General features: G+C 35.6%; 3 protein-coding genes and 1 pseudogene across 3 annotated transcripts; 3 read left to right on the forward strand and 1 right to left on the reverse strand.

The window, feature by feature from the left end:
- The first annotated feature begins 455 nt into the window (after positions 1-455).
- On the forward strand, positions 456-1,274 carry LOC103443303 (agamous-like MADS-box protein AGL29). Its single transcript, XM_070804884.1, has 2 exons — positions 456-824; positions 857-1,274. The coding sequence occupies exons 1-2, from the start codon at positions 456-458 to the stop codon at positions 1,214-1,216; spliced, it is 729 nt and encodes a 242-aa protein (XP_070660985.1). The 3' UTR covers positions 1,217-1,274.
- Positions 1,275-12,327: 11,053 nt separating this feature from the next.
- Positions 12,328-13,603, forward strand: LOC103404289 (xyloglucan endotransglucosylase protein 1-like; annotated as a pseudogene).
- Positions 13,604-15,202: 1,599 nt separating this feature from the next.
- On the reverse strand, positions 15,203-16,532 carry LOC103443198 (brassinosteroid-regulated protein BRU1-like). Its single transcript, NM_001294137.1, has 3 exons — positions 16,194-16,532; positions 15,902-16,095; positions 15,203-15,762 (listed from the first exon to the last, which is right to left on the reverse strand). Exons 1-3 carry the CDS (start codon positions 16,476-16,478, stop codon positions 15,354-15,356), a joined length of 888 nt encoding a protein of 295 aa, NP_001281066.1. The 5' UTR covers positions 16,479-16,532; the 3' UTR covers positions 15,203-15,353.
- Positions 16,533-19,845: 3,313 nt separating this feature from the next.
- Positions 19,846-21,143, forward strand: LOC103411505 (xyloglucan endotransglucosylase protein 1-like). Its single transcript, XM_008350138.4, has 3 exons — positions 19,846-20,184; positions 20,306-20,499; positions 20,597-21,143. Exons 1-3 carry the CDS (start codon positions 19,903-19,905, stop codon positions 21,000-21,002), a joined length of 882 nt encoding a protein of 293 aa, XP_008348360.3. The 5' UTR covers positions 19,846-19,902; the 3' UTR covers positions 21,003-21,143.
- The last annotated feature ends 1,283 nt before the right edge of the window (positions 21,144-22,426 follow it).

Genomic DNA, 22,426 nt, shown 5'->3' on the forward strand with positions numbered 1-22,426 from the left:
AAAGCCCAATCCTAATGGTGGGCCCAATTTTATTCTCCAATGCCTATTACTCCAATAACTTTTTATAAGGGACAAAGCCTTATAAAATGAAGAAATCTTTTGGGAATGACCAATAGGAATCCTCTTAATAATCTTATGCTTGGCAAACAAGTCACTGGTTCTTACCATTATAAATACTAGTTACCTTATTCACAACAAGGCATACCAAAATTCAGATAGCTTGCCACATTCTCTTGAAGATTGCTTAACAATATTTTAGGGTTTGCCATCACTTTCCTTCCCTCTAGGGTTTTCCATATTCTCTTAAAGATTGCTTAACAATATTCTAGGGTTTTACATTAGTTTTCCATCTAGCAGGGTTAGCCATCACTTTCCTTCTCTCTAGGGTTTGCCATTAATTTCCCTTCCCCCTCTGGGTTTGCCATTGATATCACAAGTACTATTACTTACAATTAATGGCTAAGAGTCCTGATAATAGGATCACAAACAAAGATGCGGAGAATGGGAAAAAGGAGAGCAAAAGTCGAAGAAGTGTTGAAATAAAGAAAGTTGAAGACAAGAACAAGCGTCACGTGGCCTTCTCCAAGCGCAAAAGGGGTATCTTCAACAAAACAGCAGAGCTCAGCGTTTTGACCGGTGCTGAGACGGCAGCAATCGTTGTGTTAAACAGTGGCAAGGTGTTCTGCTTCGTCAATCCACCCCCCCCCCCCCCCCCCCCCCCCGACGCCGTTATCGAACGCTACTTTGGTCACAATGCCTCATTATCTGCAGGTCAACCAGATAATTATCATCCTCAAATAAACAGCACTCATCGTTCTACTAATTCTTGCAATGTTAATATGAGTAGTATAGTAAGAAGCAAATACAAGATAATGAGAAAGCTTCGAGACTCTTGAAGGAAGAGAAAATATTGAAGGGTGGGAAGAAAAGTAAAAGTAACAACAATGGAGGAGATGAAGGAGGTTGTTCTTATGGGTGGTGGGAGAGACCGATTGGAATGATGAGTATATTGGAGGAGTTAGAAGAGTACAGGGAAGCCATGAACAAATTGAAGCACAATGTGGAGGTTCGAACCAATCAGCTGATTCGGGAAACTACTCCTTCCGATCACTTCTCCTCTCTTTTGTCTATGAATGATACATGGAGTCCTCCAAAATTAAGCCAGGGTCAAGGGTGCATAGGGTGCATGGGACGTGAATTTTATTATTTCTTGTGATATCAATGTTAAGAAGCGCTTGTATCAGAGTGTCCTTCTCTAGTAGTCATGGCTTTTGGTGGAGGGTTTTTGTTGATTAGGGATCATGACCGAACAGGTTACACACACACATTAATCAAAAGTTTCATCAAATGTACTCATAGTTGTTCTGTTCATTTATCTTGAATTTTTATGTTAAATAAATGTATATATTTAGTTTCTCAGTCTTTTATGAATACTTAATGATCTCACAGTTAGGGCTAGCCTTGAGGGTGCACAGGTATGTGTGAGTTTCATCTATTAGTTTTTATGACTAGTTTTACGTGTTCTATTAGGTTTTAGCTGATTAGGGTATATGATGATTTTCATCATTCTTTATAAATATCATATCATGCGTTAAAATCATATCATTTATCATGCGTAAAAAATCATGTGGTAATGCATACTTTGACACATCAGATTGTACAACCATGTGATTTAAAAAATGTGGTCTATCTAACATTTTTCTTAAATTAAGTGAACAATTTTTTTTTCATAGACAATTCTACAAGACAAAACTTATTCTTACCTACAATCCATGTACACGTACAACTGATCTATTGCATACTAAATTTAGTACTGGGGCCCTTTTCTTGCATATTAACTAACATTACATTATTTACCTAGTTATTTGCACATGGTTAATTATTGATTATATAAATTTAAGTTTAAATATTTGTCTTAAGGAAAATATAAGAAAAAAAATTTGATTGACTCAAATTGACCAAAAACTCAATTGTCATATGCTTTCGCAAGTAGCACAATAAAATTTCAACAAATCTTTAATAAAAGTAGTTCTATAAAAAATGTTATGCACAAAAGTGATTTTTAGAGAGCAATCTCAAATCCCATCAAAATAAAAAAGAGAAGCAATTTCCAATGGGATAATACTTGGGTACTCACTGGGGAGTACCTAAATTACTGACTAAATTACATGGACCAATACAAATTTAACATGTTTAATTAAAAAAAAAAAAAAAAGGAACCTGACCTAGTTCATGCTTAGAAGCTTAAACGTTAACGGCATGTTATGTAGAACTCCAAGCGTCTCTCTTCCTCTCGCTTAGACTACCTCTCCTTCTCTTTCAGACCACCATCACCTAGAGCATCGACAGCGAACTCCGAGCGATACCGGTGAACTCCACGCTTAGACCACCATCCATTCTCTGACGTATTCTTTGATGGTATGTTTTCAATCTTTGTATATAATATGAATTTGCATTTAAAATTTTGGGTTGTTCTTATGTTCGAAAAAGTTTGTGGATTTTGGTCTGAAAGGGGAACGAAATGACAACAGGGAAGGAAGGGGTTGTTATTTTTGAAAAAGTTTGAGTAGGCTCTGTTTGTCTCATATTGAGATGCAACATAATAAAAGCAAAGAAATGATATTTCATCTCATGTCTCTGTATTGATATTATGTCAAGTTATTCTATTTCATCGCAATATGAGACAAACAGAGCCTACTCTAACTTTTTCAAAAATAACAACCCCTTTCCTGTTGTCATTTCGCTCCCCTTTCTTTCAGACCACAATCCACAAACATTTTCAAACATAACAACCACCCAAAATTTTAAATGCAAACTGATATTATATACAAAGACAGAAAACATACCATCAAAGAATACAACAGAGAATGGATGGTGGTATGAGGGCGGAGTTCATCAGTATCGCTCGGAGTTCGTTGTTGCTGCTCTAGGTGATGGTGGACTGAGCGAGAAGGAGAAGGAGAGGGAGAGGTAGTCTGAGCAAGAGGTAGTATGAGCGTTAGGGCTGAGTTCGGTTCTCGGTTCGGTTTTTTTTTTGTTCGGTTTCTTTTTTTTTTCCTCCTCCAAAAAATAAAAAAAATTGGAAATATGAAAGTTCTTGTTCAAAGTCACTTCAGAGTCATCCACATGAAAATCTACAAGTATGAAATCAATTTTACACATCTGCATTTGACAGAAAATGAAAGATATGCCATTTGAGAAGTGGTACTACTATCATAACCTTAGACCATATTCAAGAACAAAACCATGATGAGAATCCAAAGTTGTTCCACTAACTTCGGGAAAGAACACTGCAACAAAGAATAAGGCAACATATTGACACATGCCAACGTTACTGACAAAGTTTAAGTCTTCCAGAATCATCAATCAAGTCTTCCAATTTCCAAAGTCCAAACTTAAATAAACATCAAAGTTTAAGTCTTCAAAAAGTCCAAATTTAAAATAAGGGAAAATTAGGTTCACATCCTTCTTTTTATTACTCCATTGATTAAAATCCTATTCATTTTCAATTTTCGATCAAGGTCATTGGGTATTAATAATCATTAATTATTTGAATAATAAAATATTTTTATTTTTAAATATATTCCTTTAATGTTAAAAATGTTACAATTAGTATATTTATATTTAAGGAAAACTAATGAAAAGAGCTTGAAAACTTTGAGTTTTAATGATAAGGACAAAATAAAGGGTAAAGTGAATAGTACCAGGATTGACTTTTTAGTGTAAAAATGTGGTTTTTCGTTAAAGTGAACAGTACCGGGTGCTTTTCGTTAAAGTTCCCTTATATTTATGGCTAAATTTTTTATCATATATTTTTATTTCTATTTTGTACTTATTTTTAATTTGCAAATATTTTTTAATTTGTACCAATTTTCTTTTCATTTTTAATTTGTACTCATATATTAGTTTCTTTTTGTGCCCATATTTTTTAAAATTTTATTTGTGTTTGTACCTATGTGTATACCGTCACGTGACATTGTATATTTAATCAATGATAGAAAAATTACATATGATATATTTATGTTTTATGCCTAAACTTTGTATCATATATTTATATTTTTAGTTTGTACCCATTTTTAATTTGCAACATTTTTTTTTAGTTTTATTTTGTACCCATGTATTAATTTCTTTTAGCGCCTATATTTTTTAAAATTCATTTGTATTCATAATTTTTAATCTTTTATTTGTACCCTAATTTATTTCTAATGTACCCATTCTTCTTTATTAAAGTACCACTTTGTTATATGTGAAATGTACCAATTTTTTTGTAAAATGTACCAATTTTTTTGTAAAATGTACCAATTTTTTTGTAAAATGTACCAATTTTTTTAACACTATGGATACATTCTTTTGCCATTTATTATTTCTTATTTTTACATAGTTTTTATCCATTATTCAATCAAAATGTTTGAATTTTTTTATTGTAATAGTATTATAATGAGAGATTTTAAATTTATAGGATTATAAATCTCATAAAATATCAAACAATTAATGTCAAAACTATAAAATTATAAATATTAATAGTAATATAATGAGGTGTACAAAGTTAAGGGACCTTGATCAAACTTTGAATACTATTAAGGTTTTAATCAAAGAATGTTAAGGATTAGGGACCACATCCAAACTATCCCTTAAAATAAACATCACACAAGTTAAATAAACCTTCAAGGTTTCATCACTTCATGTCTTGCACAAATAAAATCTTCCAAGTCCTCAAGCTCAAGCTCAACGCTTAGGCAGCCTAGGAGGCAACATAGCACCTTTCTTTGAGCTTCCACGTGCCATTTCTACATACAAATAAAAAAAAGAAACAACATGATGTAAAGCAAGCATGCAACATAGCATCTAATTAAAATAGTCTAACAAAACCAAATGCAATAAGTAAGATTATCTTTCTCAACTTCTTCACAAAACTCAATCTCCTCAATGGTTGGCTCATGATGTAAAGCAACATGATTTGACCTAAGCCAATTTTGTGTACATATCAAAGCCTCCACCATTTTTGGACTCAAAGAACTATGATAATGACTCCATATGGTCCTCATAATATTATAAGAACATATTTATAATTAAGTTTTCTGATGCCATTAACATGAATTATAAAACAATCTGTGGCCATGATGCCATCAACAAACGACTGACCACCAAAGAATAAAAATTAAAAGAGGCTTTGAGGCTTTGAGACACACGATATTGGCACTTGGCAGGATTTCTCTTTCTTATTAACATAAATATCAAATCATAACTTGATCAAAGACAAATAGTACATTTCTTAAACACTAAAAAGAGAATATACAGATTGATGAAAAATAATTGAAGAAATGCATAGATAAAGCAAACATGTTTCCTCAGATAATATATCATCATGCATCAACAAACTGAGGCACAAAGACATGCACATAGCAGAACAAGTAAGCATCACTGATCAACTGAAGCTAAAACAAAGAAAACGAAAGTAACCGTTGTTCTAAAGACAAAAGACACTCCCCAGCATACCCAAAACAAATTGCAGTGCTGAACCAAAATTTCTCACAAATTAATCAAACCTCAACTAATAGTCTAATAGTGTTGTTCAGAAATGAAATTACCCAACCAAATCCAGCATACCCAAAACAAATTGCAAAATCCATGAAATTGAAAAGCTATAGATCAGAACCAATGAAATGAAAAAAAAAAAAAATTGCAAAACGCATCACGGGGGTGACTGGGTGAAAGACTAACCTTGCAAAGGAGGGAATTTGTGGATCAAGACTCGAGACTCAAAACGGCGAAAGGAAGTCGTGGGTCGTGCGCGGGTCACGGGTCACGGGGGTGACAGACTGAGAGTGAGACGGCGTCACGTCGGTAAGATGTGAGACAGGTCGCAAGTCACTGGGAAGGAAGAAGACGAAGCAGAAGAGCGGCAGAGCTGGGAAGGAGATGCTTTAGAGTAAGAGTACAGAAAAGATGGATAAGGGAAAAGGAAGGGAATGGATGGATCGATCGATCTGTTTAGGGTTTCAAATTAAAGAGAGTGACTGAACGACGCCGTTCAAGGAAAAAAATCATTAATTTATAATTAATTATAAAACGACGTCGTTTTTCCTATACTTCGGTTCGGTCAGGTTTCCGAACCTTAGAAACCGAGCTGAACGGAACCAACTTAAGTTAGGTCCGATTTTACATTTTCAGTTTTTTTTTTTTCGGTTCGATTTTGTTCAGCCTCAGTTCGGTTTTCGGTTCAGTTTTTTTCGGTTTTTCGAACCCACCCCTAATGAGCGTGAGGAAGGGAGATGTTTGGAGTTCTACAAAACACGCCGTTAACCTCTAAGACCATCTACAACCAAAGGGTTTACAGGGCCAAAAGGACAAAAAATGCTCGAAAACCGTCTCTAACCAAGGGCTAGGCCAAAGGGCTCGTGGGCCCCACTGGACAAAAAAGGGCCAAAGGGCCAATCGGCTGGCCCAAATGAGCCAGCCAGCCAGCCAGCCCTGGGCTGGGCCAAAAATTTGAGTATTCCTGTCAGATATAATCGACAACAATATAAATATATTTCTGTCGGATATAATCGACAGGAATGTTAGGCCAAATTTTCAAATGCAACGGCTAGTTACCGTTGGATTCAATTATTTTTTTTTTGGGCCAATTTTTTTTTTTTATGAATATAAAAATTTTAAGTTAATGTTGTTTTTAAATTTAATTTGTAGTTTTTAAATTTATGTTGTAGTTTTTAAAATTAAGTTGTTGTTTTTTAAATTTAAGTTGTTGTAGTTTTTAAATTTAAATAATAAATTATGTTTGGCCCTCAGTTGGAGATGGTTTTTTGTGACAGGGCTAAAACAAGCCCTATGGCCCTTTGGCCCTCGGTTGAAGATGGAGGCAAATATGGCCATGTACTGTCCATTAAAATATTAATATCTTAGAGGGTTAGTGGGCTAAAATGAGCACTCTGGCCAGCCTTCAGTTAAAGATGGCCTAAGCTTCTAAGCGTGAAGTAGGTTTGGTTCCTTTTTTTTTTATTACACATGTTAAATTTTTATTGGTCCATGTAATTTGGTTAGTAATTTGGGTATTCCGCAGTGATTCCCAAGTATTATCCTTTCAGATGGCTCTTCTGAGAGAGAACAATGAATTTTAATTTAATAAATCAAAGAACCAAAGAATTGTTCATATTTATTACACCATGTTTCCAACATGGGAGTAAATAGAAGACCATTATTTGGCTCTTTCTTGTAAGCTTACACCATATATAACAGTGGCCCTAATCTTAGGACACTTAGGGTGTGTTTGTTTGCCATCGTTAGGTTTCACTGGACTGGACTAGCTTAAGTGGGATTATTGTCCGGTGTTTGGCATGAGCAAGGATTGCTGTTAATGAGGCTAAGTCAGACTCGTTCCGACTAACCACCTCACCAAGGGTCGCTATCTAATCCGAAGCTGCAACACGGTATTAGCTGGGATTACCATCCTTCTTCCCTTTGCCACACTTTCGGTAAACTCTTCCTCCTAAAACAGTATCATTTTTCTATCTCCTTCTCCTTTTTGTCCTTCAGAAAGTTTAGAAGAAAATCCAACTTAGTTAGGCACGACTTGGAGAGAGAGAGAGAGAGAGAGAGAGAGAAAATTGTCTGGATTGGGTTTGTGCAGTTAGAGTGGTGGTGAGGAAAGTAGAGAGAGAGAGAGAGAGAGAGAGAAATTGTCTGGATTGGGTTTGTGCAGTTAGAGTGGCGGTGAGGAAAGTAGACGTGACGAAGGTGGTTTGTCTAGGTTTTACAAATAACGATATCTTTTTTTTTTCTTTTTTTTTTGTCTTTAACATTTATAAATTATGAAAAAAGAAAGGATTTTCCTTTACAATTTTTATTTAGAGAGTGCATTTTGTTGTAGCCTATTTTATCTGACAAAGGGAATAAGGCCGGCGACAAGGGTAGAGAAATTGAGAGAGATGTGTTTGTAGAATCGTGGGGGAATTTTGTGTTATCCTTCCTACATTGTGCCTTTATTTATAGTAGTAAAAGCAGAGAAGACATTCCTTCATCCCCAAGGAATACAAGATGTAATAGGAAAGGATAACTAGAATCCAATCTAATCTAGGATTTACACAAGGGAAGTGTTATTGGCACTCCAAAAATCTCATTCTACACTCCTCACAAGTGTATTTTTTTTTCAAATGTAGAAAGTTAGGAGTGTAGAATGAGAATTTTGGAGTGCTAACAACAATTCCCTTTACACAATCACACTTAAACGAGGAAAGTTTACAACACTCCCCCTTGTGTGTAAATACTCAAGGTAGATTCAACATCATGCAAAAGTTGAGGAAGTCAACTTGTCAGCACTGATTCTAAGGAACAACGCTTATTCTCAATAAGGTAGGAACTTGCATAAGTAAATGAGCCCAAGTTCATTGAGTTTGCATGTGAGTTCCCTGCATGAGGTACCTACATAAGAGTGAAGATTGAAAAACCCTTCAAAGTTCATACACCTTGTCTAGATAGTGGACCATGCGAGGGTGCTTTGCCATGTATTCACCAAAAGTTTGATTTGTGATATGAAAGTATAGCCTCATATTCGACTTCGTTGTTGGAAATTTTGAATTTGTGTGATTGATTGCTCAAGTATAGACTCGTCAGGGGTGACTAAGACTAGTCATGCTCTTGCGCCTTTGTTGTTGGATGATTCGTCTACATGCAAGCGCCATATATCTTTATATTGACCTGCTGGTGGCATTGGGGAAGATCTAGATGAGCTTCCATCATCCGCGACGACCATAGGTGAGTTGGGTAGGGTGTTGTGCCACGGCAAAGGTTGTGGCGCGCGATGATGGCACAGCCGTAACCGTGGCAGTGATTTGGGGCCTCGACAAAGTCGCTCTAATCTTCAGATACAAGGTGCGGCCGGGGTCGTGATCGATAGAAAATTGGAATTCACGTTCTAGACCTGCGCAAAATCTATGGCAATCCTATATTGTGAGGATTGGTCGTTGTTGTTCTTGCTCTAGTTCCTCACGTGTACACTAGGGTTATTCAATATGAACTAGGGTTATTCAAACAAACTTCTAGCGTAAAATAATATTCATCAACATATAATTTTTTGCAATATGTTTTAGTGTTCTTTGAGTAGCAACTTGTTCTGTTAACATAGTTGGTTTGACTTTAGCCTCCAAATACATACTAGATAAGAAATAAAAGTATATATTATTCGTACAATACATTTAATCAAGAGTTAATGACATATACTTTTTCATAAATATTATGACATGTGTAGCTTGAACGTTCTAAAGATGGTGGACTTTTGCTACCACAAATTGATGCTTTCATTAAGAGCTTGATTCAATTCTCAAAAAAGCTCTCACGAATCTTTTCTGAACTTCTACCCTCTTTGAATCTTTCTAACGCATCTAACTCCAAAGTTTTTAATTCCTTGATTTTTGCTCCCTGAGAAAAGAAAACATGATTGGAAATTCTGAAATCACAATGAATGACACACCCTACGTGCTTGATTTGGACCGGAGGATCGAATCAATGAGGAAAGCCCTGCCCCCGCCCTGCTTCGCCATTTCACTCAGCAGACCACGGAGCAAGGGTGGCTGCCACCATCTATATAATTTGACACAAGGAAGGGTTGGAGAAAATTCTGTTTCTTGTGTCAAGGACTACGAGATGAACAATTTCCCCTAAAATCCTCCATCTGCCACTACCATGTCCCAAACAAAAACAATATCACCTGAAATTATAGCAACCTAGAGAGCAAGCCCACGTCATCGACTTCTCGAACCCATAGCCAGCGCCAGCCCAAGCCAAGTTGGCCTAAGCCCAGTATGACACGCCCAAATCTTGATATTCCCCGAATACCAGGGTAGGTACATACTGGGCAACACCCAAGGGTGACGAAAGCCATTTATTGAATGCAAATGTTGAGAACAAGAAATAAATAAGGCTTATAAATTTAAATATAATGAATTAACATGCAATTGAGGAACATGTTCAAAGCATACAACTAACTAGAACACTAAAATAGACAATATAAAATTTAATGAAGAAAAGAATGGGTCCTACACCGAGAGGACTCGAAGATCCCGATGTGGAAGTGCCCTAAAACCGGGATTGTACCCCTTAATTCTAAATCCCAAGGGGGCGCAAAACAAACATGAGTGAACCAAGTTGATACACACACACACACACACACACACACACATATATAATAGTTATCAACATACTAACCCCCAAAGTTTTATGGAAATTCAATAGTCTAATATGTAATAGGTTTTACCGAAACCCTAGCATGCCATAAAACCTTTCATAAAACGTATCTTGTATATAGTGTGCTCAATAGTGGTATCAGTATCTCTCTTCTACACATACCAATGCCCTACACACGCACGCCCATAGGCAATATAAGTATCATCTTCCATATGCACAGGACAGTGCCCTACTCATGCCCGCCCAAAGGCTATATAAGTATCTCGCCCGAAGGCAGAACAGTGATCACTAGATATGCACAAAACATTGAATATAGTATTTCCAAATATAGGTACATATATCTCAAAATCATCTTCATAGTATAAAGTCATCCATCATCTATACTATAAAGAAGTGTGTGAAAACATGTTCTAAATAGTATATCGTCATCCATCAGATATTCTACAAAAAGCATGGGTTCAATAGAAAATATGATATTTCAAAATATTCTAAGTAAGCATGATAATCATATAACGTAAATCCAATTTACTCATCAAACGTTTCATAAAACGTGCTTATTAAATCATGCTTTTCATACATGCATTTCTATTATTAAAACATTCATTTTAGAAGGGGTCCACTCACAGATACTTAGTTCTTCGTCCCACCCTCTCCTTTTTTTTTTCCTCCTAGACCTCTCGATTCCTGTCTCTCTCTCATTCCCGGTCAAACTCCTTAACGATTCCAATCTCTATTTCCCTGTCCTCCCTCCCTCTTTAGCTATGAGCTGTTCGAACGGAACCTAACGGCTCCATTTTTTCCGACGAGTTGTAGGTTTCCTAACGTGTTTTCCGGCCAACCCTCGTTGAATTGGATGAAGTTAGCACCGCCAAAAAAAAATCCTCGCCATCCCAGGACTGAGATCTTAGCTTTGCATGCTCGAATCTGTCATGGATTCGAAGAAGCCCAAATAGGCCGAGACTTCCAGGCCATTTTTCGGCCACATTCAACCACCTTTTGGCCTCGATTCAGGTAGAATCATAATCTTGTCACTCCCAGCTTCAATTTGGTATATGTTATATGAAAGTTGGTTGTGAAATGGAACTGGAAGAGAGTCGAATCGGAAAGTTAATGATTGATCTAGGAGACCGGAGATGACGAGGAGTCTGTCGGAAGTGGTCGTTAAGCATGACGAGGACGAGAGAGAGATTAGTCTTAACTAGTCCCATGGTTTTTGGGGGGCTTCACTAAGGCCGGCTAGCCCATGATTTAGTCTAGGCGAGTGAGAATTAGTCTTATTAAATCTAATCCCTGCTAAGAACAAAGTTGGGACTGGACTAATTATAAGGCTACCCTTAATTATAAAGCTACATGATACATAAATGCATGTATGCTACGTGTAGTTCTGTTCTAAATTTCTAACCCTCCCTGGTCCAAGAAATTAGTTGTGGTCACCCACCGTTGGATCTTAATCCAATGGTAGGTATTTCATTTAACTTTTTTGTTGTATTTTTTTCTCCACTGTTGTATTAAGATCGAACCTCGAGTGCTTTCAAACTAGAACCTCGATTGCTTGCCTTAGGCTGGGAGGCCTTGTGTCAAGCGTTTAAGATCAGAGCAGTAGTTGAAGACCATGAAACTTTTGTTGCACCCAACGAAGCCTGTTTCGGCCTGCGGCATCAAGCCCTTGAGTTTTCCATGCACTCTGCTCTGTCAATGAATTAATTAGTACTAGTGAAGGCACAGGAGGATGATGAGCCAGCAGTACAAGCACAGTTCAAAATGATATGGGCACAACCAAAATGCGTTGTAGCCCCAAAATCACGAAACTGCAAAAACTAATTAAAAATGATTAATAAGCTGATCAACATGCAAATCTGTTTTCACATGTCATAACTAGCATCTGGCTTCTATTATCAATATGCAAATCTGTCTCCAGCCAGCCACCAATATAGTTTGTATTATATTGTACAATATAATATACTATTGCATCAACTTCGGCACTGCTAGTAAGTCAAAACCTCAGGCACCTCCCCCAGTTCTGCAAAGGGAGCTTAAGATCATTAGGGTTTTAATTTTTTAAATACTGCCAGCTCTATTCAACGCGGCATGCTAGTTATATATATAAAGGGCTTCACAACTCAAATTATTGCATCAAAACCAAAACAGTCTCACCACTCCTCATCATATTTCCCTTCAAAGAAGCTTATTCTTCTCTTGTTACCTCTCTCTTTATCTTTTGTTCTACTACAAGAAATGTCTTATTCATCTAAGGTTTCGATGATACTTTTTCTTTCTTTGTTCATAAATTCTTTGATGGCCATGGCTGCCCCAGCTGGAAATTTCTATCAAGACTTTGACATTACATTGGCGATGGACGCGCTAAGATACTTGACGGAGGAAAGTTTCTCACACTCAACCTTGATCAGGTTTCTGGGTCTGGTTTCAGATCTAAGAATGAGTACTTATTTGGAAGAATTGACATGCAAATCAAGTTGGTGTCTGGGAACTCAGCTGGAACTGTCACTACCTACTATGTAAGTACTCTCAATCCTTACTGTGAAAATTTTAGAGAGACAGACGAATTGGCCACTGCTAACAAACGCGGATTTGGCCCTAATTCAGACGAATTGGCCACTGCTAACAAACGCGGATATTGGCCCTAATTTAAACTCTTCCATTATTGATGTAGTCTCAATTTTGTTGTTCCATTTTTGTTATATATGCAATTGCATTGCTAATTTTTGAAAAAAAAAATGCATATATATGCAGTTATCTTCTGAAGGTTTGACTCATGACGAGATTGACTTTGAGTTTTTGGGTAATTCAACTGGTGAACCCTACACTCTCCATACAAATGTGTTCAGCCAAGGTAAAGGGAACAGAGAACAACAGTTCCATCTTTGGTTTGATCCGACAAAGACCTTCCACACCTATTCAATTGTCTGGAACAGCCAAAACATTATGTAAGTGCATACCCCCACAACTAACTAATTTTTTAGGTCAGATGTCACATGTGAATGGAGGTGTTGAGAGTATCACCAATTATATAAACCACTTTCTAATGCATGCATGTGAAATGTTATGCAGATTCTTGGTGGACAGCATTCCAATCAGAGTGTTCAACAATTTGGAATCAGCTGGAGTCCCATTCCCTAAAAACCAGCCCATGAGGGTTTACTCAAGTCTTTGGAATGCCGACGAATGGGCAACAAGAGGTGGCCTTGTCAAGACTAACTGGACTCTAGCTCCTTTCACTGCCTCTTACAGAAATTTTAATGCCGATGCTTGTATAGCTGGATCATCATCCTCATGTGCCTCAACCATACCTACCAATTCCTTTATTATATATATGTATTCTTTTATTCGTTTTTTTATTCCCCCATGGTCTGTGTATTCTTGAACTGAATTGAGTTTTAGAATCATAACCTTTATGATTATCAAATGATTAGTCCAATTTGTTCAACATTACCAGCACTCCATATGTTTGAAAGCAGCATCAATGTGGAAAACTTGTGCTTGTTTAGCTCTCTAATTCATAGCTAATTTTGATACGACTAGCACTTCGAGATTTTGATATCAATAGACTATGGTGAACACATAAATACCACAAAGAAAACAATCAACCAAACACAAAGCAAATAAAATTTTGATCTGGGTTACAATAAAGAAACGGGAGCAACTCAGAAGGTAGCATGTTGAAGAAAATAGATCCCTTGTGCAGCTCTCACACACCTGCAGGGCTACTATATAATTTGTATTGAAGTTTATATAGAGTAGGAAGATAAGGTTGATCTAATTCAGATGACTAGTCCTTCCTAGTTGAAGTTTATATTGTGTCAAATGACATACGCCCTGTGAAATGTAAAATAATTGCGGTTCTCCGCATTTTCTCTTATTTATTATTTAGAACTCTTCTTATCTTATTCTTGACTACTATTAACTAGAACAACTTCAAAACTTATTATATTTTCTTTCGCCTATACATGTATGTAAAAACTAAATGAAAAAAAGCATTGTGAATTCGATAGAAAGAAAGGTTTGCTGACTTGTGAGAAAAGACTAGCTAATAAGCGAACAAGCAAGAGCTCCTACCTAAGAACTCCAACGAGAAAATAGGAAATTTTAAGTAATCGCTCCCTTGTCACGAGCAGCTACTGCATAGTGAAAATCCCGCTCGAGTGACTCTCAAGGTGCACGAGCAAATTTAGATTCCTTATGCGGGTTTTGGGTGGTTTTTCAAGGTTTTCTTATTCTTTTGGGATTCCTATTCTAACCTAAAGCGTATCTATTACAAATAGGACTTTGGAATGGTTATTAAACATAAATAAAATCACAAGGGAGGCACTTGATGCAGGACGGGAGTAAAACTAGAAGAAACTACGTATTCAACTAGGAATGCCTTGAATCGGCAATGAAAAACACTCTGAATAAAAGAAACTTATGAAACAGTGTTGACTGATAGCTGAGAATTGAGAAACTAAGGGTATAAACGGCCCTTAAATATGAAGCTTATGATACATAAATGCATGAGTGGTACGGCACATAAACGTGTAGTTCCCTTCTCCTAGACCTCCATGGTCCAAGAAATTGTGGTCACCCACTGTTCGATCTTAATCCAATTGTAGGTGTTCACTTAGCGTTTTTGATGTACTTTCTTCTCCACCATTGTATTAGATCAAACGGTAGTGACCACAATTTTCATGGACAATAGGGTCTAGGTGAACACAAGACAAGACGCACACTTGTTGGCAAACCTCTATAAATTTTTGTCTTCATGTATGTTTACTCTCTGGTTTGGTTGATTGTTTGTGTGTTCATTATGGTCCATTGATAACAATATCCTGTTAAAAAAGTGTTTGTACAACAGAAAGAACTAGTCCTGTCATATTTAGCTATATATGAATAATGAATAAGAAAGCTAAGCAACTACAAGTTTTCCACATTGATGCTGTTGTCAAAGGATTACTGATCTTGTTGAAGAAATTAGACGATTATCATTTGGTAAGTATAAATTATTTGATTCAAGAACTCAATTCAGTTCAACAATGCAGACTATGGTGATACAAAGTTTATATTTGCTCAATGAATGAAAGAATAATATTTAATAAATGAATTTGGAACACAAATAAATGAATATGCTGCACATGAGACGAGCGGATATATGGTCATCTGGGTTTCTTCTCGCTTTCAAACTAGAACCTCGATCGCTTGCATTCAGTTGGGAGGCCTTGTGGGAAGCGTTTAAGATCAGAGCAGTAGTTGTAAACCATGAACTTTTGTTGCACCCAACGAAGCCTGTTTCGGCCTGCGGCATCAAGCCCTTGAGTTTTCCATGCACTCTGCTCTGTCAATGAATTAGTAGATGTAGTGGAGGCACAGGAGGATGGTGAGCTAGCAGTACAAGCATTGGCCTTGAAGTTTCTGTAAGAGGCGGTGAAAGGAGCTTGAGTCCAATCAGTCTTGACAAGTCCACCTCTTGTTGCCCAGTCATCTGCATTCCACAAACTTGAATAAATCCTCATGGGCTGGTTTTTAGGGAATGGGACTCCAGCTGATTCCAAGTTGTTGAACACTCTGATTGGAATGTTATCCACCAAGAATCTGCATAAAATTTGCACACGCATGTATTAGAAAGTGTTTGCAAATAACTGGTGATACTCTCCACACGCCCCCTTGTGTGTGACATGGATTCTGACCTAAAGAAATTAGTTAAAGATGAAGGCATGCATGTAGTACTTACATAATGCGCTGCGAGTTCCAAACAATGGAGTATGTGTGGAAGGTTTTTGTGGGGTCAAACCAAAGATGGAATTGTTGTTCTCTGTTCCCTTTTCCTTGGCTGAAGACATTGGTATGGAGAGTGTAGGGTTCACCAGTTGAGTTGCCCAAAAACTCGAAATCAATCTCGTCATGGGTTGGACCTTCAGAAGATAACTGAAAATATGCAATTTGTTTAACAAATTAGCAAAGCAATTATGGAATATATAGTTAGAATTAAAGGATATTATTATGAGAGCAGTACTAGTACTTACATAGTAGGCAGTAACGGTTCCAGCTGAGTTGCCGGAGACGAGCTTGATCTGCATGTCAATCCTTCCAAATAAGTACTCATTCTTGGACTTGAAGCCAGACCCAGAGGCCTTATCAAGGTTGAGCGTGAGAAGCTGTCCTCCGTTGAGTATCTTGGCACGTCCGTCGCCAAATGTAATGTCAAAGTCTTGAAAGAAATTACCAGCTGAGGCGGTCATGACCATTAGAGAAGTTGTGAACAGAGAAAGAAGAAACACCATATTCATTGGTACCGTACAAGAAGACATTCTAATGATTTGGTGAAAATCGCGCACAGAGAGAGAGAGAGAGAGAGAGAGAGATGATATTGTGAAGAAGTTGTTTTGATGGTGTAATTCAAGTTTTAAAGTCCTATATATATGTGTGTGTGTGTGTGGTGGGAGACCTTCTGCCGCGTTGAACAAAAAGAGCAGCTGGCAGCTGATTCTGTACGCAAACTTTATTTGATTTTGCGTTCGGTGGTGCCCAACTTTAGAGCTGGACACAGGTTTGGAATTTCTGTCTGACTAGGTAGGCAGGAAGCAGCATACGAAAACGGGTCAGGTTTATATGATAGCTTTGTGAAGCATTTAAGTTGCGGTGACGTTGGATTCACACTTACAATTAAGTCAATGGATAGAAACTCTGCTGTAACCAATTTATTATCTTAGTTGCATCACTTGACAGTATTCAAATAATATATTAATTGTTCGTTAGATAGTTGTCGAACATGTTATATATTCATGGAGAAATTAGGTTCTTATCTTTATTTTTTTACTTCATTGATTAAAATCTTATTTCTTTTTAATTTTTTATAAAGGTCCTTGGATTTTAATAAACGTCATTAATTATTTCAAAAATAAAATATTTACATGTCAAGATAATTAAATTTTATTTGTATATATATTCATTTAGTGTTAGAAACGTTACATTTAATATAATTATATTTATGGCTAAACTTTTTATCATATATTTTTATTTCTAGTTTGTACTCATTTTTAATTTGCAACTTTCTTTATTTTTAAATTGTACCAATTTTCTTTTAAATTTTAATTTGTACCCATATATTAATTCTTTTTATCCCTTATTTTTAAAACTTTTATTTGTACTCATAATTTTTTAACCCTTTATTTGTACCCATAATTTATTTATAATGTACTCAATTTTCTTTACAAATGTACCACTTTATTATATGCAAAACGTATCCTTTTTTTTTTTGTAAGTACCATTTTTTAATGTAAAATGTACCCATTTTTTAATGTAAAATGTATTTATGTTTTTAATCTAATATGTACCATTGTTTTTTTGTATAAAATTTACCCATTGTTTTTTTATATAAAACGTACCCATTTTTGGTTATATAAAATGTGATGTATCAATTTTTTGTATGTAAAATGTACCCATATTTTTATATAAGTGTATTAATTTTTTATATGTAAAATGTAGCCAAATTTTATAATATAAATGTACTCATATTTTATAAAATAAAATAAAATTCCATTTTTAATAATCTAGAATGCACCCATAAACAATTATTATTATTTTTTTTATCAAAACCCATAAGCAATTTTGATAATAATTGAATTGGTAGTGTAAATGAAAGCAAAAAAAATAAATAAAAAAGTTGAGTATTTATTGGTATTATTGCATCTCTTTTATTATTATGTCATTTATGTGGCAGGAGAGGGATTTCAATAAAAAACCTAAAATGCATAAGGTTTAAGTTTATAACAGTTCGGGACAGAGATCGCAACTAAACCTATATTCATTGATGTATTTAGAATATAATCCAGTTCATAAATTTTTATTTTTTAAAAGGGACCAGCTAGTGGTTTTGCCATGGCAGTTCACCCTTTTGGGGGGCCGAGAAGACTTATAGAGGCATTTCAGCCTCCCCTATCCACTATCATGTGATTCACCAGTGTCAAGAGTCGAACTCAAGGATGTGTTGTGTGAAATACGGGCTTGAAATCCGTCCCTCACCCGAGCCACCCTGTGGTGGTTCAATTCATTAAAAATTAACCATGTTGTATACTATCACATTAAAATAAACAAACAACACCAGCACTATAACATCCAAATTCTTTTTGGAACATACGGACTAAATAAGTATATGCGCGTTCGGTGGTAATGTTTGCGACTACGCGTACGCATTCTCTCTCTCTCTCTGTTTTTTAAGCTACCAACCTACAGGGTTGTGCACCTAACAACGAGTTCACATTTGTGAATAACATGCAGAATCAAAATACTCAAATTGTAGGTATATATGGAGCAACTAAAACTAGTACCTGCATGGCAAACGTAAAAGTTTAGGTTGCGACAAACTAAACCACATCACTTACAGTTACAGATACTGCTAGCTGTTGCTACAAGTGAAATATGCAGTAATGCATGGGCTGGATATTACTCCTTTCAATTTTCAAATCATCAAATGCTAAAGGTTTCTAGATAAATCATGATATATATGCATGGTCACGTGATTTTTATTTTGATGCAAAGTAAAGTTCTGATTCGGGTCACAAGAAATAACCAGGAAATAATCAAACATAGAAGTTTCTGTCTTTGGTTAATAATCAAACGTAAAAGCTGTCCAAGCTTGTAAAGTTCACATTATTTAGTCAGATTTTTATAATCTTTCAAACATATAGGTCAAAGTATTTTAAAAAAAAAACATATAGGTCAAAAGAGTTGTGAGAGGACTAAAATGGTTCATTTGATAATGAAGATCAAAAAACGTATCTCCACCATCTAATGCATTCCACTTAGGTGGATTTTAAAGGCTTAAACACCCAACTACCTACACAAACATAGTGTAATATGGTAGAAAGAGAAGTGATTTATGTACTTTTTGGCCTTATATGCATTTTTCCACTTTTATTTTATCAATAATTCATTCATTCAATAATGACTCGAAAGCAAAGGGAGTGTAAAAGGCGAAATGGGTGAATAAAATTAAAGTTTCACAATAAAACCAATTAATAAGATGAGCGAGTAGTCTAACTTCTTATATACGCACATGCAAGATTTTTCCTTTTTCGATGAGACTATTTTAACTTTGCATGCTTTCACAAAGTTAAATGCATAAATAGGTTTTCTAAAAAAAGAGTTAAATGGATAAATCACTGCCCATAAAGAAATTGCTAAATGAAGCCTAATTTTTATTTTATTTATTTTCTAACTTCTATAAATAACTAGTTTATATTTTAAGGTATAGTATTGTTTTATATGTATGCATTATGACATAATTAAGTGGATTAACCCAAAAATTACTCATCGCATGCGTGCACGTTTTAGCTTCAACGCGACCAACTAATAACATGCCCCACAAGCTATAAACTCACAAAGATTCCTAGTTTCCTTTCCTATGCTACTTCCTAGTTCCTACTTTAATTTATTTCCTTTTTGTTCCCATGCATATTGCCTGAATTTGCAAACCTGTGTCCAGCTTTAACACAAGTTGGGGGATTTAGCAACAAGTCAATTTTCGGAGAACAAAATCATATCATATACCCCATACCTAATAATTTGCCAACATATAAACTTTGAATTACTAAACAATGCCAGCTTTATTCACGCGGAATACTTTATTCTACTCGCTCTCGAAGGTCTCCAACATATATATAAGGGGGTCACAACTCAAATTTATATCATCAAAACACAAACAGTTTTATATTCTTCTCTAAAGCAATCAAAATGTCTTATTCTTCTAAGCTCTCAATGGTGGTGCTTCTTTCTTTATTCATAACTTGTGTCATGGCCATGGCTGCCTCGGCTGGCAATTTCTATCAAGATTTTGACGTTACATTCGGCGACGGACGTGCCAAGATACTCAACGGAGGACAACTCCTCACTCTTAACCTTGATCAGACATCCGGCTCCGGTTTCAAGTCCAAGAACGAGTACTTATTTGGAAGGATTGACATGCAGATCAAGCTCGTCTCAGGCAACTCAGCGGGAACTGTCACTGCCTACTATGTAAGTCGTACTACACTACATATATATATACCCTCTTATTAATTTGTATGCTTGTAATTGTATAGATATATTATGTATAGTTGCTTTGCTAATTTGTGAAACAAAAATGTATATTTTTCAGTTATCTTCTGAAGGTCCTACTCATGACGAAATCGACTTTGAGTTTTTGGGAAACCTATCTGGGGATCCCTACACTCTCCATACCAATGTGTTCAGCCAAGGAAAAGGAAACAGAGAACAACAATTCCATCTTTGGTTTGATCCCACAAAGGCCTTCCACACCTACTCCATTGTTTGGAACGCGCAACGTATTATGTAAGTACTACATGCATACACTCACGTGAGAGAGCGTGCTGAGAACATAACTAGTTATTTTTAGACACTTTCTAATACCTGTGCAAATATTATGCAGATTTTTGGTGGATAAAATTCCAATTAGAGTGTTCAACAACTTGGAATCAGTTGGTGTCCCATTCCCTAAAAGCCAGCCCATGAGGATTTACTCAAGCCTGTGGAATGCAGATGACTGGGCAACAAGAGGTGGCCTTGTCAAGACTGATTGGACTCAAGCTCCTTTCACCGCCTCTTACAGAAACTTCAAGGCCGATGCTTGTACTGCTGGCTCATCATCCTCCTGTGCCTCCACTGCATCTACCAGTTCAGTAGGGGACAGTGCATGGCAGACTCAAGGGCTCGATGCAGCCGGCCGTAACCGGCTTCGATGGGTGCAACAGAAGTTCATGGTCTACAACTACTGCAGTGACCTTAAACGCTTCCCGCAAGGCCTCCCAGCTGAATGCAGAAGATCAAGGTTCTAAAGATCCAAATATCTTGCCACAGATCATCACATATTCCCCTCTCTGATGTGCAGCATTCACTTGTGTAATTAGCTTCAATTTATGATACATTCTTTCTTCCTTCTGCAAATAAAGATTGTCTAATGTGACATTATTTTCGCATGTTTTTTTTTTTGGAAAAATTAGTATCCGGTCCCTAGTTCTTATTGTTCATTGACTAAGACCTTATTAGTTCTCAAATTTTGATTCAAGTCCCTAGCATTAATGTGATAATGAATTTACATGTTTATTATATAATTTTTTAATATAAAAATTAGTAATTAATTTAGGGTTTAATACTCACACCTCTATTAAACTTCTAATTAATTTTCAATTCAAACATTTCCAAAATAATAAAAAATTAAATTAAATTAAGTTTGTACCTATTAGTTTTTTTTATGTATAAAAAGATTCTCAATTTTTTAATCTTAAATGTACCCATTCATATAATTTTTCAATTTTTTTAATCTTAAATGTACCCATTCTCAAATATATCAATTTGTTATATGTAAAATGTACCCTTTTTTTAATATAAAATCCATTCAAATTTTTTAATCCATGTTTAAACTTATATGGGTACATTCTTTTTCGTTGATTTGAGAATATATCCATGTTTTGGTACAATAACTTTTTTTGTTAATTTTGGTTAATGTACCCATACATATATGTACACACACACACACACACACACAATATAATAGAGAGTGTAATTTATATTTTATTATTTTTAATCCCATAAATTATGGGTTTTATTTAAAATCTCATCAATATAAACAATTACAAATTTCAATTTTTAATTTTTAATTTAAAAAATATAGTAACTTACATTATTACATTAATGTTAGGGACGTCAATCAACAACTAAAAACTAACAAGGTTTCAATCAAAGAATATTGATAGCTAGGGACCGCATCCAAAGTGTCCCTTTTTTTTTTACTCTTTCATTGTGAACTGAATTAAGATTCTGGAATAAAGTACTTCATATTAATCGATAAATTGATAATATTTGAGTTTTCTCCAAACAATATCGAGGAAGTGTTCATTAGCGGGTTTATAGTAGTTTTTTTTTGTCTTTCATGCTGAAAAATGAACAAATGAACAAATCAACCAAACAAAAATTGTCAATCTGGTTTGCAGTTGTTTTCTTAATTGGCACTAAAATTGCCTTTCCATCTCAAGAAAATTGGTGGTTATTGACTTGACTAAAATATGTTTCAAATATATATATTTTTTTTCGAGTACTCTATCCAGGAAGAAGACCTCTCCGGATCCACTTTGTATTCCCATATCCTAGATATTCATCATATATCATGTGGTCAATTTTTGTCAGGTATTATTTTTGTTTAATTTTAAATAAAAAAAGTCAAATGATTTCTGACCACATGATACACGATGAATGACTAAGA

This window comes from Malus domestica, chromosome 09, assembly GCF_042453785.1.
Source record: "Malus domestica chromosome 09, GDT2T_hap1".
Lineage (NCBI taxonomy): Eukaryota > Viridiplantae > Streptophyta > Magnoliopsida > Rosales > Rosaceae > Malus > Malus domestica.

Excerpts from the sequence above, each read along its gene's own strand:
- LOC103443198 (NM_001294137.1), bottom strand. The coding sequence starts at position 16,478 with ATGTCTTCTTGTACGGTACCAATGAATATGGTGTTTCTTCTTTCTCTG. Across the intron at positions 16,096-16,193 it reads GAACCGTTACTGCCTACTAT|TTATCTTCTGAAGGTCCAAC; the intron begins GTAAGTACTAGT and ends GCATATTTTCAG. Across the intron at positions 15,763-15,901 it reads TGGAACTCGCAGCGCATTAT|ATTCTTGGTGGATAACATTC; the intron begins GTAAGTACTACA and ends AATTTTATGCAG.
- LOC103411505 (XM_008350138.4), top strand. The coding sequence starts at position 19,903 with ATGTCTTATTCTTCTAAGCTCTCAATGGTGGTGCTTCTTTCTTTATTC. Across the intron at positions 20,185-20,305 it reads GAACTGTCACTGCCTACTAT|TTATCTTCTGAAGGTCCTAC; the intron begins GTAAGTCGTACT and ends TATATTTTTCAG. Across the intron at positions 20,500-20,596 it reads TGGAACGCGCAACGTATTAT|ATTTTTGGTGGATAAAATTC; the intron begins GTAAGTACTACA and ends AATATTATGCAG.
- LOC103443303 (XM_070804884.1), top strand. The coding sequence starts at position 456 with ATGGCTAAGAGTCCTGATAATAGGATCACAAACAAAGATGCGGAGAAT. Across the intron at positions 825-856 it reads GCACTCATCGTTCTACTAAT|AAGCAAATACAAGATAATGA; the intron begins TCTTGCAATGTT and ends TAGTATAGTAAG.